General features: G+C 47.9%; 3 protein-coding genes across 8 annotated transcripts in view; 2 read left to right on the top strand and 1 right to left on the bottom strand.

The window, feature by feature from the left end:
- The window catches only part of CACNA1I (calcium voltage-gated channel subunit alpha1 I), a 93,145-nt gene extending 83,999 nt beyond the window's left edge, over positions 1 to 9,146 (top strand). For 4 of the 6 annotated variants that reach the window (XM_069855241.1, XM_069855258.1, XM_069855222.1 and 1 more), the window contains 4 exons: positions 1,534 to 1,650; positions 2,032 to 2,200; positions 3,079 to 3,275; positions 4,905 to 9,146. In XM_069855241.1, the coding sequence (XP_069711342.1) occupies positions 1,534 to 1,650; positions 2,032 to 2,200; positions 3,079 to 3,275; positions 4,905 to 5,606 (1,185 nt within the window). In that variant the 3' untranslated portion in view covers positions 5,607 to 9,146. The remainder of the gene's footprint in view (positions 1 to 1,533; positions 1,651 to 2,031; positions 2,201 to 3,078; positions 3,276 to 4,904) is intronic. The other 2 variants (XM_069855250.1, XM_069855233.1) reach the window with 1 other exon arrangement.
- The window catches only part of MRTFA (myocardin related transcription factor A), a 506,306-nt gene that overhangs the window by 36,916 nt on the left and 454,547 nt on the right, over positions 1 to 14,843 (bottom strand). The gene's annotated exons all lie outside the window — the stretch shown is intronic.
- Positions 1 to 14,843, top strand: part of MIEF1 (mitochondrial elongation factor 1) — a 269,067-nt gene that overhangs the window by 245,724 nt on the left and 8,500 nt on the right. The window lies entirely within an intron of this gene.

Raw genomic sequence — 14,843 nt, 5'->3', positions numbered from 1 at the left:
AAACCCTTATTTATGGATGGAGAAGGTAGTTGCAGATGTTACCACATTTCACGCTCGCTTCTCTACAAGCACAGCTGCCAAGCTGTTCTGGTGTAACAAGCACTTAGATGGGTAATGGATGAGTACACACATTAAGTGGTACTGAATGAAGACTGTGTTTCTCTACACAAGTAGTTGCTGACTGGTGGCTGTGTAGCGTGCTTGACTTAACTTCTTTGTGGGTTCTCACATGTGTCTGCGCTCGGAGCATTAGTTGTTGGTTTTGGGTTCTCTGCATGGTTGAATGGTACCATGTTTTTGTGTCAGAATAATATCCCAAGTAAGGATGTCATTTGTGCCCTTTATTTAAATCCAGTTCTGGTTTTCTGTCCTGTTTATTCAAAGTGCATTTCCCCTTGGATGGAGACTTCTTCCAGTCTCTGGCACTGGCATAAACCACTAAACTCCCAGCTCGAAGGAGTCATCTCTCCAAACCTTCCACCTGCTCTTATAGCACAAATGCTGTACCCACCTCTTGCAAACACAAGCACGGGAGAGCAAGATAGCTGGCCAGGAAGCAATCTGTCCTGACTAAGACAACCCAGAATACAGCTCACAAGTCATGTGCAGGTGGTGGGAACTGGTGAGACTCCAGAGACCAGTGAAGGAAAGCCAAGCACAGGAGGGACAGAGCAGCTGCTTAAGCTACTAGAAAAAGAAGACACTTCTCAGGCATTGTGGGAAAGAGATGTCAGGCAGAGAGGAATTGAAAGCTTGGAGGAAGGAGGGTGGGAGAGGGGCACATGTGGTTTGAAACAGGTCAAAAGATGAAGAAAGGTCAAACATGAGACTGGAGTGGAGCTGAGCCTCAAGGATGAGAAAGGTGCAGTGGTCAGACTTGGTTTCAGAAAATAAGAAAGCATAAGTACAGGTGGGCAGGAGGAGTGAGTTTAGGGATGGAGAGCAGAGTGGGAGATGGTGTTAGCTGAGATCTTGGGTAGGTTAGAGGTGAGGGGGGAGGGAAGACACAAGAAAGCTGGAGGGAAACAGGGTTTCAGTGATGAAGGTAAGACAATATGAAAAGCATGATACTGGCATGGACTGCAAGAGGCATGGCTATCTCTGGAATGAAAGCACCTCCACTTTTAAGCAGGGCTGTCCCTGGCCCCTTCAGAGAGAGGGGCCCATTCCTTATCCCTCAGGAGAGCAGACTGCCTTGTCAGTGGTCTGAGGGCACTCTCTCTACTCCTGGCTTTACTTGCACGGCCTTGTGCCAGCTGTATTGCTGGGACAGATTCAGGACTCCTTCCTTCAATTCTGGCACTAGAAGAGCATGGACTGGTGATGGGCTGCTTGCAGATTTTATGTTCAATCTTCCTTAAAAAGTGGATTTTCCTGCCCAGCCCAGGTCTGGGTTAGGCAGTACCTGATGCACCCAAGGAATATAACTGAAAATTGATCTTGGGTCTACAGGCTCTCTCACCATAAACAGTGTGACTACTTGAAATGTGGATCCCAGGCATGATCTGTGACAGCTTCTTTCCCTTTATTCAGGTCCAGCTGGCTGAAATGGAAGCCTTATCCCTCAACTCAGACAAGTCCTCTTCCATCCTTCTAGGAGATGAGTCAGACAATCGCAGCACTTCCCAGCTGAGTCCTAAGGAGATGAAGGTGAGCCTCAGGCACTCATGGGCATGGTGCACCATGTGCTGTAATTCTGTCCCTGCTCATTTTAAGTGCTCGGTATTCAACGAAGTGTCCCTGCTGAGGAATATAAATTCTAGTCACATTTCAAGAGCTTCTCCGTAGAGACATATCCTGGAGAAGGATTTGAGGTGAAAAAGGGGATGTATGTTTTTTAAAGTTCTCTTCACTACTGTCAGTAACTTCGTTTGAATGACCCTAAGTTTAGGGGATTTGGGCTGGAAACCTAAGCATATTTTAGCTAGCTTGAAGGTATCTTCAGAATCAGCCCTTTCTGAGGATTTAAGAAGTGTTCAATGTCATCTGTCATTAAATTTTACAAGCTTTATCCTCACTTATTTTTTCCAGCAGGATGACCAGGAGAGCCCTGACTCCAATGGGGAAGGTGATCTGGGGGAATGCCTGCTCCCAATGTCCAGTGTGGATAGCTCTACAAACCCAGACAGTTACCTGTGTGAAATGGAGAAAACTGCTTTCAACTCAGTGCAGTCTTGGCTAAAGCATGAGAGTACCAACGGTGAGTGTAGCTCTTATAATTCTCGAGGTCTGCTGAAAGCATGGGCTGGTTCAGCTCATCTGCATTTCTCAGCATCCCCTGACCAGTAATGTAGTTAATCCGACGTGGGGTTATGCTAATCAAGAATTAGCTTTCAGTTTGCCAGTCTGCAGGAATGGAGTGAGGAACAGTTCCTTCTTTTGCTGCTAGATCTGATACTCTCCTTCAGACTTGCTTATGTGAAAGTGCTGATTCCCATCCACAGTAGTGCACCCATGTGTGGTCAGAGAAGCATGAGGACAGCCTCCCCAGACATGTCAGCTGATTGAGCTGGGCCCACTCAGCATGGTAAAACGTTGCTGCCTCCTGAGACCAGGCTCCTCAGGTACAGGTTCATGGAACACATAGTACGTGTCTGCCCTTGGTGGAGGTGCTCCAGTTCTGCTCTTGAGCACTCTCTAGCCTCCTGTGTCCCCAGGTTTCATAAACTACCAGTTTATTTATCTCCCTTCATCCCTTGCCTTGCAGGAGCTGGGATGAAAGTCTTCTGGCAGTGATAAGTAGTTGAATCAAGGCCTTATGGCTCAGTGTTTCTCTGTGAAAGCAGCAACAGGAAAGGCAAGCCAGGGTGTTTCTTTATAGTTGTCAGCCAAGTTAGATCTTCCTGGCACAGGTTTTAGTCCTTGCATAGAATGTGGGACCTATGATGTGAATACTCAGCTGACCCTTCTTGGCCAGGAGTGTGTGGTGCTAAATATTCCCCGCACACTGGACATGCAGGACCCTCAGGGTAACAGCAGCAAAGGCACCAAATCAAACCAGAGGACTCTTCAACTTTTTTTTTTTTTTTTTTTCTGTTTCTCTTCTCCTCCTCCCCATTTCTTTTGGTGCTTTGTCAGCCCCTCCCAGCCCCTTCTCTCCAGGTGCGTCTTGCCCTCTGTTACCTGTACCAGCAGAATTTTTCCACCCAGCCATCTCTGCCACCCAGACAGACCCTGAGAAAGTCTCATGTCCACACAACCTTCCTAAGATCTCTCTGCAAGGCTCATGGGCGTCACTGAGATCCCCAAGTGTGAACTGTTCACTTCTTCATCAGGTGAGGACCCCCACTTCCCTCTGCTAGGAAATCTTGATCTTCACATCACACCCAAACAGAGGGGGCTGAATGGGGAGGAGGGCAGGGGAAGGAGAGAGGCAGCTGTGGTCATAGGCTGGGGGACCTGGATCTAACATACTGGAGGAGCACAGTGTACTATGGAGTGCAGGAAGGCTGGATAGGAAAGAGTGTTTTGTAGCAAAGGCATATTATATAGTGCTCATCCCCTAAAATCATACGTTCTTCTGCTTTGGATTAAAAAAAAAATAGTTTGACAGCTGCAGCAGCCCCACATGAAGATGAAAACATAACCCTTTAGCTCATCCCTTTGTCCCCTGCTCTGAATTCACTGCATATACCTGCATTTACAGGAGCCACAGTGTGAGCCAGGCAGATAGCAGCCACAGAGCCTCCTTGGCTCCTCTTAGCACCGTGACTCCGGATCACGCACTTGCTTGGTTGGAACAGGCTTCTCCCCACCTACCTCCTCCACAGCCCTTTGTGCCACATCCACACACTGCATCCCTGAACTCGCTGTTTTCCCCCGCCCACTTAGCTCTTACATCCCAGAAAGGTGCTCTCTCTTTCTGAAAAGGCAGCTATTTCTCACTAGTGAATGAGAAGAATAAAAATGTTGAGGAAAGATCAAGTGTCTCTGAAGAGCAGAGCTGACAGAGATGAAAGTCCAATAGAGATCTCAGTCATTGTTCTCAGAAGATACTCTGTGAACAATTCCTGTCTGAGGAGTACAGGGATACGCTATTCCAGATAAACTAAAAAATATAAATATAATCATATGTTTTCCAGTTCTGTGTGACAGACACTGTTGGCACAATACTAATGTGTATAAATTTCACCAGGGATAAATTTAGCCTTGAGCTGAGGCTGCTGAGTTGTCGCAGTGTTGAAACTTGTGCTATAAGTTTAGGCATGAAGAGCTGGATCTGGCATAGCACCGGGGCAAAAGAGCTGAACCGTTGTAAAGGAGAAATTGGTAAACTTTGGGTTATGTGATGCAGACTGTATTGAATTGCTGTGGTTCAGGACACCTCTTCCAGTCCCACATGCATCATTCCCAGTGCTGTGTTGCAGTGATGATCTCATAGCACAGACCAGTTTCCTAGGAACAACTGAAATGCAGCTTAACTAAATGAGCCCTGATACAAGGAAATGAAGGTTGTTTCCCCTTCCTCCTAGAAGGGTACCTCACATTTAAATCCTAAATACCATGATTTCCACTAGTGCTGGTCAAAAGAACCGTGATGCTTCTTTCCTCTCCCCAGATATTGCTGATTTTTTGATGAGAGGAGGTCTATGTATAGAGCCTTAGGTCTATGTACAGAAGTCCCCTGATTTCTGGCCAGCTGATGGTTTTGGTGTGTCCGTGTAGCAGGTTCTGGGAAGCTAAGAGTGGGAACCCACCAGGAATCTTGGCACCACTGCCTCTTGGACCACCAGTGGGCAGAGACAGCCCAGCAGTGGGGACTGAAGAATTTACAGATCCAGCACCCCTTCCCTTTGGTGGGGCATTTTGGCAGGAGGGAAAGATTCGTTGTGGAGCAGAGTGAAAAAGCAGCAAATTGCCCATCTGTTTCCTAAGAATTGTGTTTTCACACTCCTGCTCCCCAGGCCCCGGAGAGTGATACCTCGCTGGACAGCCGGAGCAGCAGCTCAGCAGGCAGCCTGCAGACCACACTGGAGGACAGCCTCAACCTCAGCGACATTCCCCAGTGCACCCTGGACCTCCCGGTGGCTCTGTGCCCCATGCCAGCTTCTGACAGCCAAAGACCCCTGGCAGTTCCCCTGTCCCCAGCCTCCCGCCGCCAGAGTCTGAGGGGCCGGGGGCTCTTCAGCCTGCAAAGCATCCGTCGGCACCAGCGCAGCCACAGCAGTGGTGGGAGCACAAGCCCCGGCTGCACCCACCACGACTCCATGGACCCCTCGGATGAGGAGGGGGTGGGCAGCAGCCTACGAGGGGGTGGCAACAACAGTGAGCCCTCGGAGACCCTCAGCAGCCTCTCGCTCACCTCCCTCTTCTCGCCCCCACCGCCTGGGCTGGCACTGGTGAAGAAGTGCAGCAGCACAAGCAGCCTCCACACCAGCCCTTCGCCCCGCCGCCCCACTGCCCACCACGCCAAGCCCTTCTACACCGTTGACCCCCGGGGCTTCCTCTCAATGCCCTCCTGGGTGACGGACTTCTGCAAGGACACCCCCTCACCCAGGGAAGGAGAGGAGCCGGATGGTCCCAGCAGACTGGGGACAGGGGACTGTGGCTCCCCGCTCCCATCCGAGCTGGAGCTGGGCGATGGAGTCAGCAAGAGGAACAGATGAGGGTCCCTGGGGCACAGGGAGGGAGCATTTGGCCACCGGCGTGGGGAGCATGTTTCACTGGCTTCTCCCCAGCAGCAATTCCAAAGGATTTGCAAGAAAAAGAACCAGGCAAACAAAAATAATTTATAAATATATATATATACATAAATATATATATATATAGAATAAATACTCTGATACTGTACCTCAGAGGCATGGGAGAGTGCAAGCAATATGGGAACAGTCCTGCCTGAGGGCAAGATCTGGACCATCATCGCAGAGACTGTAGTGACAAGAAAAGGCCATGGGGCTGGGAGGGACAGGACTCTCCAGCCAGGCGACTGCTGCGTGGCAGCTGTTTAGTTATATACATATACATATATAGAGAGATCGATTTATTTATTTTTTTTACTGAGAGATTATGAATTTCAGAATGTGCTAAGAAGGAACAAGCAAACGGGCTGAAGGAGGTGCTACGCTGAATGAGGAGGGAGGGGGCAGATGGAAGGGCAGTGGGGTGAGCAGCAAGGGAAGAGCATCTGGGGTTTGCCTTGCCTGTTTCTGGGAACTTTCTTATTGTCCATGTTTCCATTTCAAACATTAGTAATTGTGGGCCAGATCTTCAGGTAGAGAGTAAATTGGCAAAACGTGATTGTGCATTTCTGTTGGTGTAAAGCAGCAGAGCTCTGGCTTGAGGTGGATTCATGCTGATTTACAGCAGATGAAAATCTGGCCCCAGCAGCAGGGAAAATCAAACAGCCATGGACCACGGGAAACGTTTTGAGGTGAAAAGCCTTGCTTTGAAGGAAATGTGTGAACACAGCAGGCATGCTCAGGGGAGGAGGGGATAAAGGCTACATGGCATATTTTTGTTGTTGTTTTGTTGGTTTTGTGTTTTTCATTTTCCAAAGAAAGGTAACTGTGAAGTGAAAAAAACATTATAAGATATGTGGGAAATTTGGAGTGGGAGAGGCAGGGTGGAAGGGGAAAGGGAGGTGAAAAGGGGAGGGGAAATCAAAATTTCCCCCCCTTTCATTTGCAGTAATTGTTATATTTTATTTTAGAAGCCCAAAGTTGCAAAAATCATCTCTAGAGAAACCTATATGTTATTTTTGTATCTATAGCTATATATATTAAAAGAAGACAAAACCTAGTATTTTAAAAAAGACAAATAAAAGCAAAGGGGGCTTCAACAACACAAAAGATAGTTAATCCCCTGGTCGAGGGCTAATCTTGTTCCAAGTCCCAGCGGGAAAACCCTGGAAGAACATCCTCAGCTTGGCGGAAGCTCTGCCTCCTCTCCAGGACCACCTTAAACCTCTGGCATTTTCCTGACTTGCATCAGTGTAGCTGGGACCAGAATCCTGCTCAGTGCCAACCACACACATGGGCAACAGGAAATATTAAGATGTATGTTTCTGTGTGTGCGTGCACGCAAATGTAAGGATGCTTATGTGTATTGTGTCCAGTCTAAGAGGCTCATTCACTCGATAGGGGAGAGGGAGAAGAACTGCAGCTCTCTTTATGTCTGCTGTACAGGGGAGTGAGTGGGGAAGGCTGTGGTGTAGAGGGTGAGGGCAGACTGACTCCTCCAGCCATGACCTGCCTCAGGATCCAGGATTCAATCCAGCAGATGTGATCCTCTCCCAGTGTGGTTGCAGCAAGACCTCCAGAGGCTGCATCCCTCCTTGTCTTTCCAGCAGTATGAGTGCGCGTCTCCTTACGGGCTAGGGTCAGCCTGGATCATCTGCTGCAGCAACATCAAGGTTTCATACCCTTCCTAGGTTTGCAGGTGGCTAGGAAAGACAGCAGCCTGGAGGACACAAAGAATTTGGGATGTCACCTACTGCCCCAGGCAAGCCCTGCCAAGGCGTGTCAGAGAAGATGAGTGAGAAGGGCAACAAGGAGAGTTTAGTAGCCCAATGGAGATGGGGAGATTTGGAGGCTGGTCAGAGAAGGAGCAGAGCTCCCTTGGGGATTCCTGTCCCATGTTTTCTATCAGATAAGAGGGCCCCTGTAGCCTTCTCAGAGCTCTCACAGCTGGCATTTGAAGCGTTGTGAAGTGGGCACTAGAAAACGGATGCTCTGGTTTTATTGTGACCTGTCTGACTTATAAGCAGCTGCTGCATCTTGCGAACCAAGCCTGTAAACAGCAAGCACATCAAATGGGACCAACAGGATAATTACGATGTGGACTTGATTTATTTGCTGGAAGGAATGTTTGCTTGTGTTGCAACTGTGCGTGCTGACTGCAGGGAGGTCAGGCCCGCAAGGAGAGGACAGGGGAGCCCGGGTCCTTGTCCTTGCAGAAAGGATGCTGATCCAGATCTATTAAAGCAATAATAAGGGTCTTTAAATGCCTTTTTTTGCACTGGTTGTTCTTTGGATGAGTTACCTGTCTGCTTTCTCATGGGGAGACAGGAAAGGTAAGACAGGTTGTTTCACATCCTCTGGGAAGGAGAGCATTCAGTCCCCAAACAGCTGAACAATGAACTTGGGCTGCACAAGGCTTAGACTCAAACCCAGTGTTGCTTTGAAGCCAGGGTGAGACCTTGCCAAAAAACCCAAACAGTTAAAACCCACCCAACCCCCAGACAACCCAATGCACAATGTTTCCTGGAAGGTGGCCATAAGGGAACTTAGAGGTGGAACTCCAAGCTGTCCTAGCATTTGTGTGGACCGTGAAACATTTCATCTGAGGAATGGGAGAAAGGTCAAAGATCAGCACAGTGTTACAAGCTACCCCTGTATTTGGTCATGATAGAGATATGGTCTACACTTCGGATAGTTGAAAGGAGACAAAGTTCAAAAGATGGTGGAAAAGATTCTGGTGGTGACCTCACGGGATAACTTACAGCTCCTAGGATGGATGCTCTCTCAGCTTATTCTCAGTTTTCCCTGGAAGTGACTTGCAAGGAAAAACTTCTTTTTTTTTCTCCTGTGGTTTGGGGTTCAAAACTGTCCTTTTGCTCTGCATGAGGTCACATCTTATTGGGGTCATGCCACTGCTCGTGCCTCCTTGCAAAAGGGCTTTCACCCTCTGCCATATGACTTGAGCAAAAGGCTTCTGGCTTAGGAAGAAGGTTGCCATGGAAACAGAAGACTAGGTTATCTTTAGGGAATATTTTGTCTCTCTCTTTTAATTATTTACTAACTGTTTGAAGAGGAAGGAGGAAACATGCATCCTTCCCAAAGAGGCAGCAGAATACCAAAACCCAGCAAATCCCTCATGTTTTTGCTGGGAATTTCTGCAGCAGGGCACATTGTACAGTTTCTCATGGCAGGAGATGCCTTTCCCAGCTATGCCTGGCTGTTGGCACCAGAAAAAATCTCTGTCATCACCCACCCACCTCCCAGACAACACCTGAGGGCAGCCCAGGATTTGCCCAGGCGCCTTTTCAGCCTCCCGTACTCCCCCTTCCCACAGGGAACTATATCATAGGCAGATCTTGCCAGGAGGCTCTTTGCTGTTGTCAGCCCCAAAGTGCTGTTTTGTCCCGCTGCTGTGTTACCCTCGTGCCCAGCTCTCCCCCGCGTCTGCCACCAGAAGCAGTCCCTCTCCCTGCTCACTGCTGAGCTCCTACACACGCTTGCACACCACTATCATGTACTGCTCTGGCTGCTGCTCCACCGAGCTACGCTTAGCTCTTTTCATCTTGGTTTGCCAGCCAGTTCCTCCCCCTCTTTTGAATATTTTTTTGAGTTGTCTCTTCTAAGCCCCTCCCTGTAGATCTTGGCTTCTGGGCTCACCTGGTGTGGTTTATTGCAGTTGCAGACCAGACCCCGTCCGTGGGTGCTTTCCACATTCTTTTGCACACAAAATCCTCACATGTTCCAACCTGCCTACAAAAAGCACACCCATATTTAGCATTTCTCCTGTGCCCAGAGACCCTGTCTCAGCACTGCTGAATGAACAACGTGTACTGCTAGGTTTCCTTCCTCTTGTGTCTTCTCCATCTTCATCTATCTTTCTTAATACTACTACCAAAATTTTGCTTATGAAATACGGGGAGCAATTGCTAGCGTGGCTAGTGTTGACTTCCATGGGAAGTTGGCATTGTTGTATGTTCGGGTTGTTTTTTTGAGGAGGAGGAAGTTGGGGGTTTTTTTTGTGAGGCCGGGTCCTGTGAAGAATTGAGCGCCACCAGCTTTCTGTGAAATTAAAACAAATTGACGAAGCCTGGGGCTAAAAAAATGAAAGTGTCATTGAGCAGGGAAATAATTTTTCAGACAAAAGGAACTTAAAGCAGAATCTTTAGATATCTTCAAGGAATTTTCTACTTTTCCTTTTGGCTGAGAATTGAATGATTCCTGCTAAAATGACACTTTCGTGTCCAAAATGCCCCCACTGGGCATCACAGAGGTGCTGTGCCCTGGGTGGCTCCTCGTGACTGTCTCCTTGAGACACCGGGCCCCTTGGCCACAGGGAACTGAAGACAAGTCTCCAGGCAGTAAGAGGCCCACAAAGTGCCGCTGATGTTCCCAGCATGCTCAGCATGGAACGAGAGCAAAAGGTGTCGTAGCAGTAGCTCAGGAGCAGAGATTTGATTTTAGAAACATAAGTAAAAACTCAAATTTTGCTAAGGAAACTGTGGAGGTAAGTGGCCTTGTTTTGCTTGTTCCCATCACAAGAATTTCACAGAGAGGAGGAAAATTAAACCCTGCTGATTTTCTGCCTAGCGGTGATGCAAAACACACAGTGTATCTTGTAGGAAGCGCTTGGTACTTTGAAAAGTCAAGCCCCTGTATGTATGCCACACAGTTCAGTTTATCTGCATATGATCTGTCTTTCCAAATATTCCTTTCCCTGGTCTTTATGAATACTTTATTTTATGAGATCTGCCTTACTTCTCAATTTTCTTCCATGTTATTTTTTTTTCCATGCTAGGGACTGGCTTCCAATAGGAACTCAGTATCTCATTATCTTTGAATTATTATTCCTTTCTTCCATCTCATTTAGACATACATATTTCTTCTCTAGCCCTTTTTCCTTCTCCTGCATATTTCCAAGCCCCATGTTTATTTCTGCTAAGATCCTGCCACACTTTGAGCAGGAGCTGCCAATGTGTTATTCAATATTTATGCCTCCTGGCCACTTCCAGAGCAGATGTGTTCAATTTACAAGAATTCTCACCCCCACCAATACTGGCATCCCAGCCTCCGCTTTGCAGCATCTCTTCTATTCCTTCAACAGTAGTCACAGTAATCAGGGCTCTGCCCTTTCCCTTATGCCAGTAATGAGATTGCACAGATGGGCCCTATAGCTGGGTATGTCCTCAATGTTGCTTTGCCTATCAGCATGGCTGCTGAGCATCTTTCATGTTTGTGACATTTGTAGGAGCAAGGAGGACTTGGCACCTCATGAAGTTGCTTCCATTAGCAGCTGGGCTGTTGCCATGTAAGCCACGGCAGTGCTGCTGGGCACAGAAAAATACAAACCTTTTTCCTTAGTTTTGTCTGTAGCCACCAAAGTCAGCAGATACAGCTCTCTTTTTGTTTCATGGTCCACAGAGAAGAATGATAGAGTGGGAGAGGCATTGTTTTTCCAGGGATATTTTCCTGAAGAACACAGGACTTCAACTCCCCTGGCTAACATCATTTTAGCTATCTGCATTATTTCTGAAAACTTTGACAGATGCTGTGGCTTGGGGTTTAGTTTTGGGATTTTTTTTTGCTTCTGGTTGCCAGAGCAGGGTTGGTGCACACAATGAACCATGCAAAACAACAGCAGCTCCTCCTGCAGCTCTTCCTCTCCTTTTGCTCCAGCTTATTCATCTTGGATGAATTTTTTGCGCTGTAAGATGCCTGTTTGTGCTGACCAAGGTTCGGTGGGATTTGCTGCCTGTCACTGTCCTGCTGCCACCACTTTCTTTCTCTTCTTTTCTTTCTCACGACTGCTGCTGAGGGAACAGCACTGTCCCTTCACACTGTCTGGCAGAGCACCTCCAAAAAGGAAGGTGGCAATCACCCAGCAGAAGCAGGTGGGGCAGCTTCCCCATCTTCATTTAGAAACACCCACATGGACTAAGATGCTGCTTCAGAAACAACCATCAGCAATACTATGGGCTGCGTGGATGACAATCCAAATAGAGAATATTTTTTCAGTGAAACATCTTTAATCCAAGCTTTTGATCTTAAATTGCAAAGTGCCTTCTTAGGAGAGAACTACCTGCCTCCACGCAAGGAAAAGTGTAATGCAAGAACTAAAGGTACGTGGTCCACAGATAGGCAGATATTTTTATTATCCTGCAAATCCTTTGTATGAGCCTTGCTTTCAAGATATCAGTGCTGTGGATATGAAGTACCAAGCGGGCTTTCCCCTAGAACTATCACCACCACCTTTAGCTGCATCTAATAATTGCTGGAATGATAACAGTGAAAGTGGATGACCCCATTCCTCTTTCAATTACAACTTCACAAACACAGTTAATTTATGTTGCCATTTAAGCCCTTCTTTTCCCAACTCCTTATCTGAGACATTTGAAGGGTTTGTTTCAAGATATGATCTACAAACAGAAATACTACACACATTCTAGATAATAATAGATTTTTCTAAGGAGTTGAGTGCAATGTGAATGGGGTGGGGTGGATGAAATATCTGCTGTTACGTGTATATTCCTTCTACATACATGCATATAACACCCATCCCCTCCCGCCCCCCTTTAGATTTCTTGTCATAGTCTTTAAAAATGACCTTGCATTGGATTTAGATTTAATAACATGTGAGAGACCGTTAATCATCATTGGCCACTGATTAGTTTCTGCTGTTATAATAAGCCCAGACACAGGAAATAAATCAGGAAGGAAAAGGGGGAAAAAAAAAAAAGAATCCCACAACAAGAAACATAGCATTGAATAAGAAAAACAAACAAAAAAGAGAGACTACTCTAAAAATCCCTCAGTGTCTGCTCAATATTTATTCTTATACTTCTGTAGTCACTGCTGCTTTGTATGTGCAGGGGGAGCGAGAGGAGGCAGAGCCATGTACCTGTTTCAGGATGACTGTGGTTTATAACTAGATTTCCCACGGGTCTTTTTTTTCCCAGTGGATATTAAAGTAATAAACAGCCCAAACTGCTGATGCAGGGCAACATACACCAGTAGTCCCCACAGCACTGAGCAGGCAATGCCCTGGCAGCAATTCCATCACTGGTTGCAATGAGTTGCAGAGGTCTCTGCTCACCTGAGTTTGGAGAGCCCCAGATCCCAGCATGGGCCTGCAGCAAGGGGTGACCTTGAAGCATTGCAGCCTGAGAAGCTGGGCATGGCTCAGGTGCTGCCCATTTCAGCCATTGCAGCATGTCCACAGCTACTGCTCAAGGGGAAAACAGTGTTTGTAGGAGAGAAAATGGGAGCAGCAGGGCTGGCAGAGAGCTGTGGCAGACTTCATGGTTAGGGACGCAGGGGCCTGGGACAGCTGGAGTCACCAGGTGTGTGTGCACATGCATACGTGTGTGTGCTTGCACAGTGGAGGACCACCAGGACCCTCCTTGCACCCTGTAAATCTCTACTCCACCTGCAGTGCAGGACTCGAGCTATGGCACAGGCTGGGAGGCCACTTCAGCATCAACGATTCCTTCAGGAACCTGGAGAGGTCACACATCCATACCAAAACATGTTGAAATATTCTCCCTTTTGGGCGTGAGTGTGCAGGTACCCACACAAGGGAGACCAGGGAAACGTCAGTTCACTGTGTGTCAGAAACTACCAGCATGCAGAGCCCTGGCTGGAGTGGGCATGTGCGGTGGGCGCCTCCGTGCTGCTCAGGCATGTGGTTACCCACCTAAATTGCTCCCACCTTGGTTTGCACATGGAACAGAGACTGTGCTGACAGCCAACAAGAACCAGGAGCCCCTGTCCCAGGCCCTGACATCCTGGAGCTTATGTGAAGTCTGACCTGTATCTTAGATTTTGCTTTCAATCCTGGTTACATCTGATGTGTGCATGGCTGAATGGCCCAAAATCTCACAGCAAAGCAGGTGTGCTCACGTGGCTGCTGGTTCTGTGACTGCAGTCAGGCCCAAGGCTGTGGATCCTGCTCCAGAATCATCCCTCTTTGGCTCGTCCTTACTTCTTCTCAGGGACCACCACGGATGCAGAGACATTATGGTATCATCCTACCTAACCCCGATGTCCTGATCTGGTTGGATGCACTGGCAGTCTGAGCCCTAGGGCTGGGGTGCTGGCTCCATCTCAGCCTCACTGGCAAACAGCCTGTCCTTTTGTGCTTGGATGGACACGGCATTTTAATGTTTATTTATGTCTGACCAGGCAAAGATACAGCCTAGGTAGCAAAGAGGTGGAAAGGCCTGAGGGGAATTTGCACCAACGATGGAGAAAGCTAGTTAAGGATCAGGAGAAGGTGGGGATCTGACTCCTGGCTTGAGATACAGATTATTCACCTAGAGGGACATCCCAAGGGTGCAGGTTTCTTCCACCCAGCCTTGTGCTCGCTGCCGCTGCATTTTTCTGCTCTGTAAATACTGCAGGAATCAATGCAGTGGCTAATACGGCACTTTTGACATTTGAGAGAGGATCATCTCAGAACTGACTGCATGAATCTGCTTCATCAAAAGTCCAGAGGCGGAAAGCAGATGCCAACTCACAGCTCCCTGCCTGTTAGGGGTCCCTGGTTGCAACCCCATGGGAACAGGATCCATGGGTGTGGGAAACTATGGGGCTGTTGCAGTCTGGGCAGAGCATACAGGGAGGGAGGGAAAGAGGCAGCCTGGCCGATCGTGCTGTTTGCTCTGCGCTGGTGAAGATGCAGTGGTATCATTTTCACGCTAAATGCTAATTTTCTGCTTTGCTGGCCTCAGAATCACCTACATTCGTATTCTTCATTGCAGCAATTAAGGGGCTGGGTGCTCGAGTTAAGGCGCTTGTGACGAGTATGATTTTAATCGGTGTGCGCAGCAGAGAAGGAGGAATGGGATTGCTTTGCTGTTGCTGTGGGAACATGTGAGATTAATCGGCCCATGAGGGGTAGGAGAGCCCATACTGGGGCACATGTGTGCATCAGCTCCATCCCAGTGCTGGACTGAGGAGTGCAGGCTTGCTGCAGCTTCTACTTCTCTGTCTGGTCAGGAATTGCTGTACCACTTCAGCAAAATATTGAAACTAATCGCCTACTTCCCGCCTCATAGAATCATAGAGTTGGAAAAGACCAGGAAAATCACCAGGTTGGAAAAGACCCATTGGATCATCAAGTCCAACCATTCCTATCAAACACTAAACCATGCCCCTCAGCACCTCATC

The sequence above is a fragment of the Phaenicophaeus curvirostris genome, chromosome 1 (assembly GCF_032191515.1).
Source record: "Phaenicophaeus curvirostris isolate KB17595 chromosome 1, BPBGC_Pcur_1.0, whole genome shotgun sequence".
NCBI lineage: Eukaryota > Metazoa > Chordata > Aves > Cuculiformes > Cuculidae > Phaenicophaeus > Phaenicophaeus curvirostris.
The sequence above is the reverse complement of the archived record's forward strand: the minus strand, read 5'-3'. Positions and strand labels throughout refer to the sequence as shown.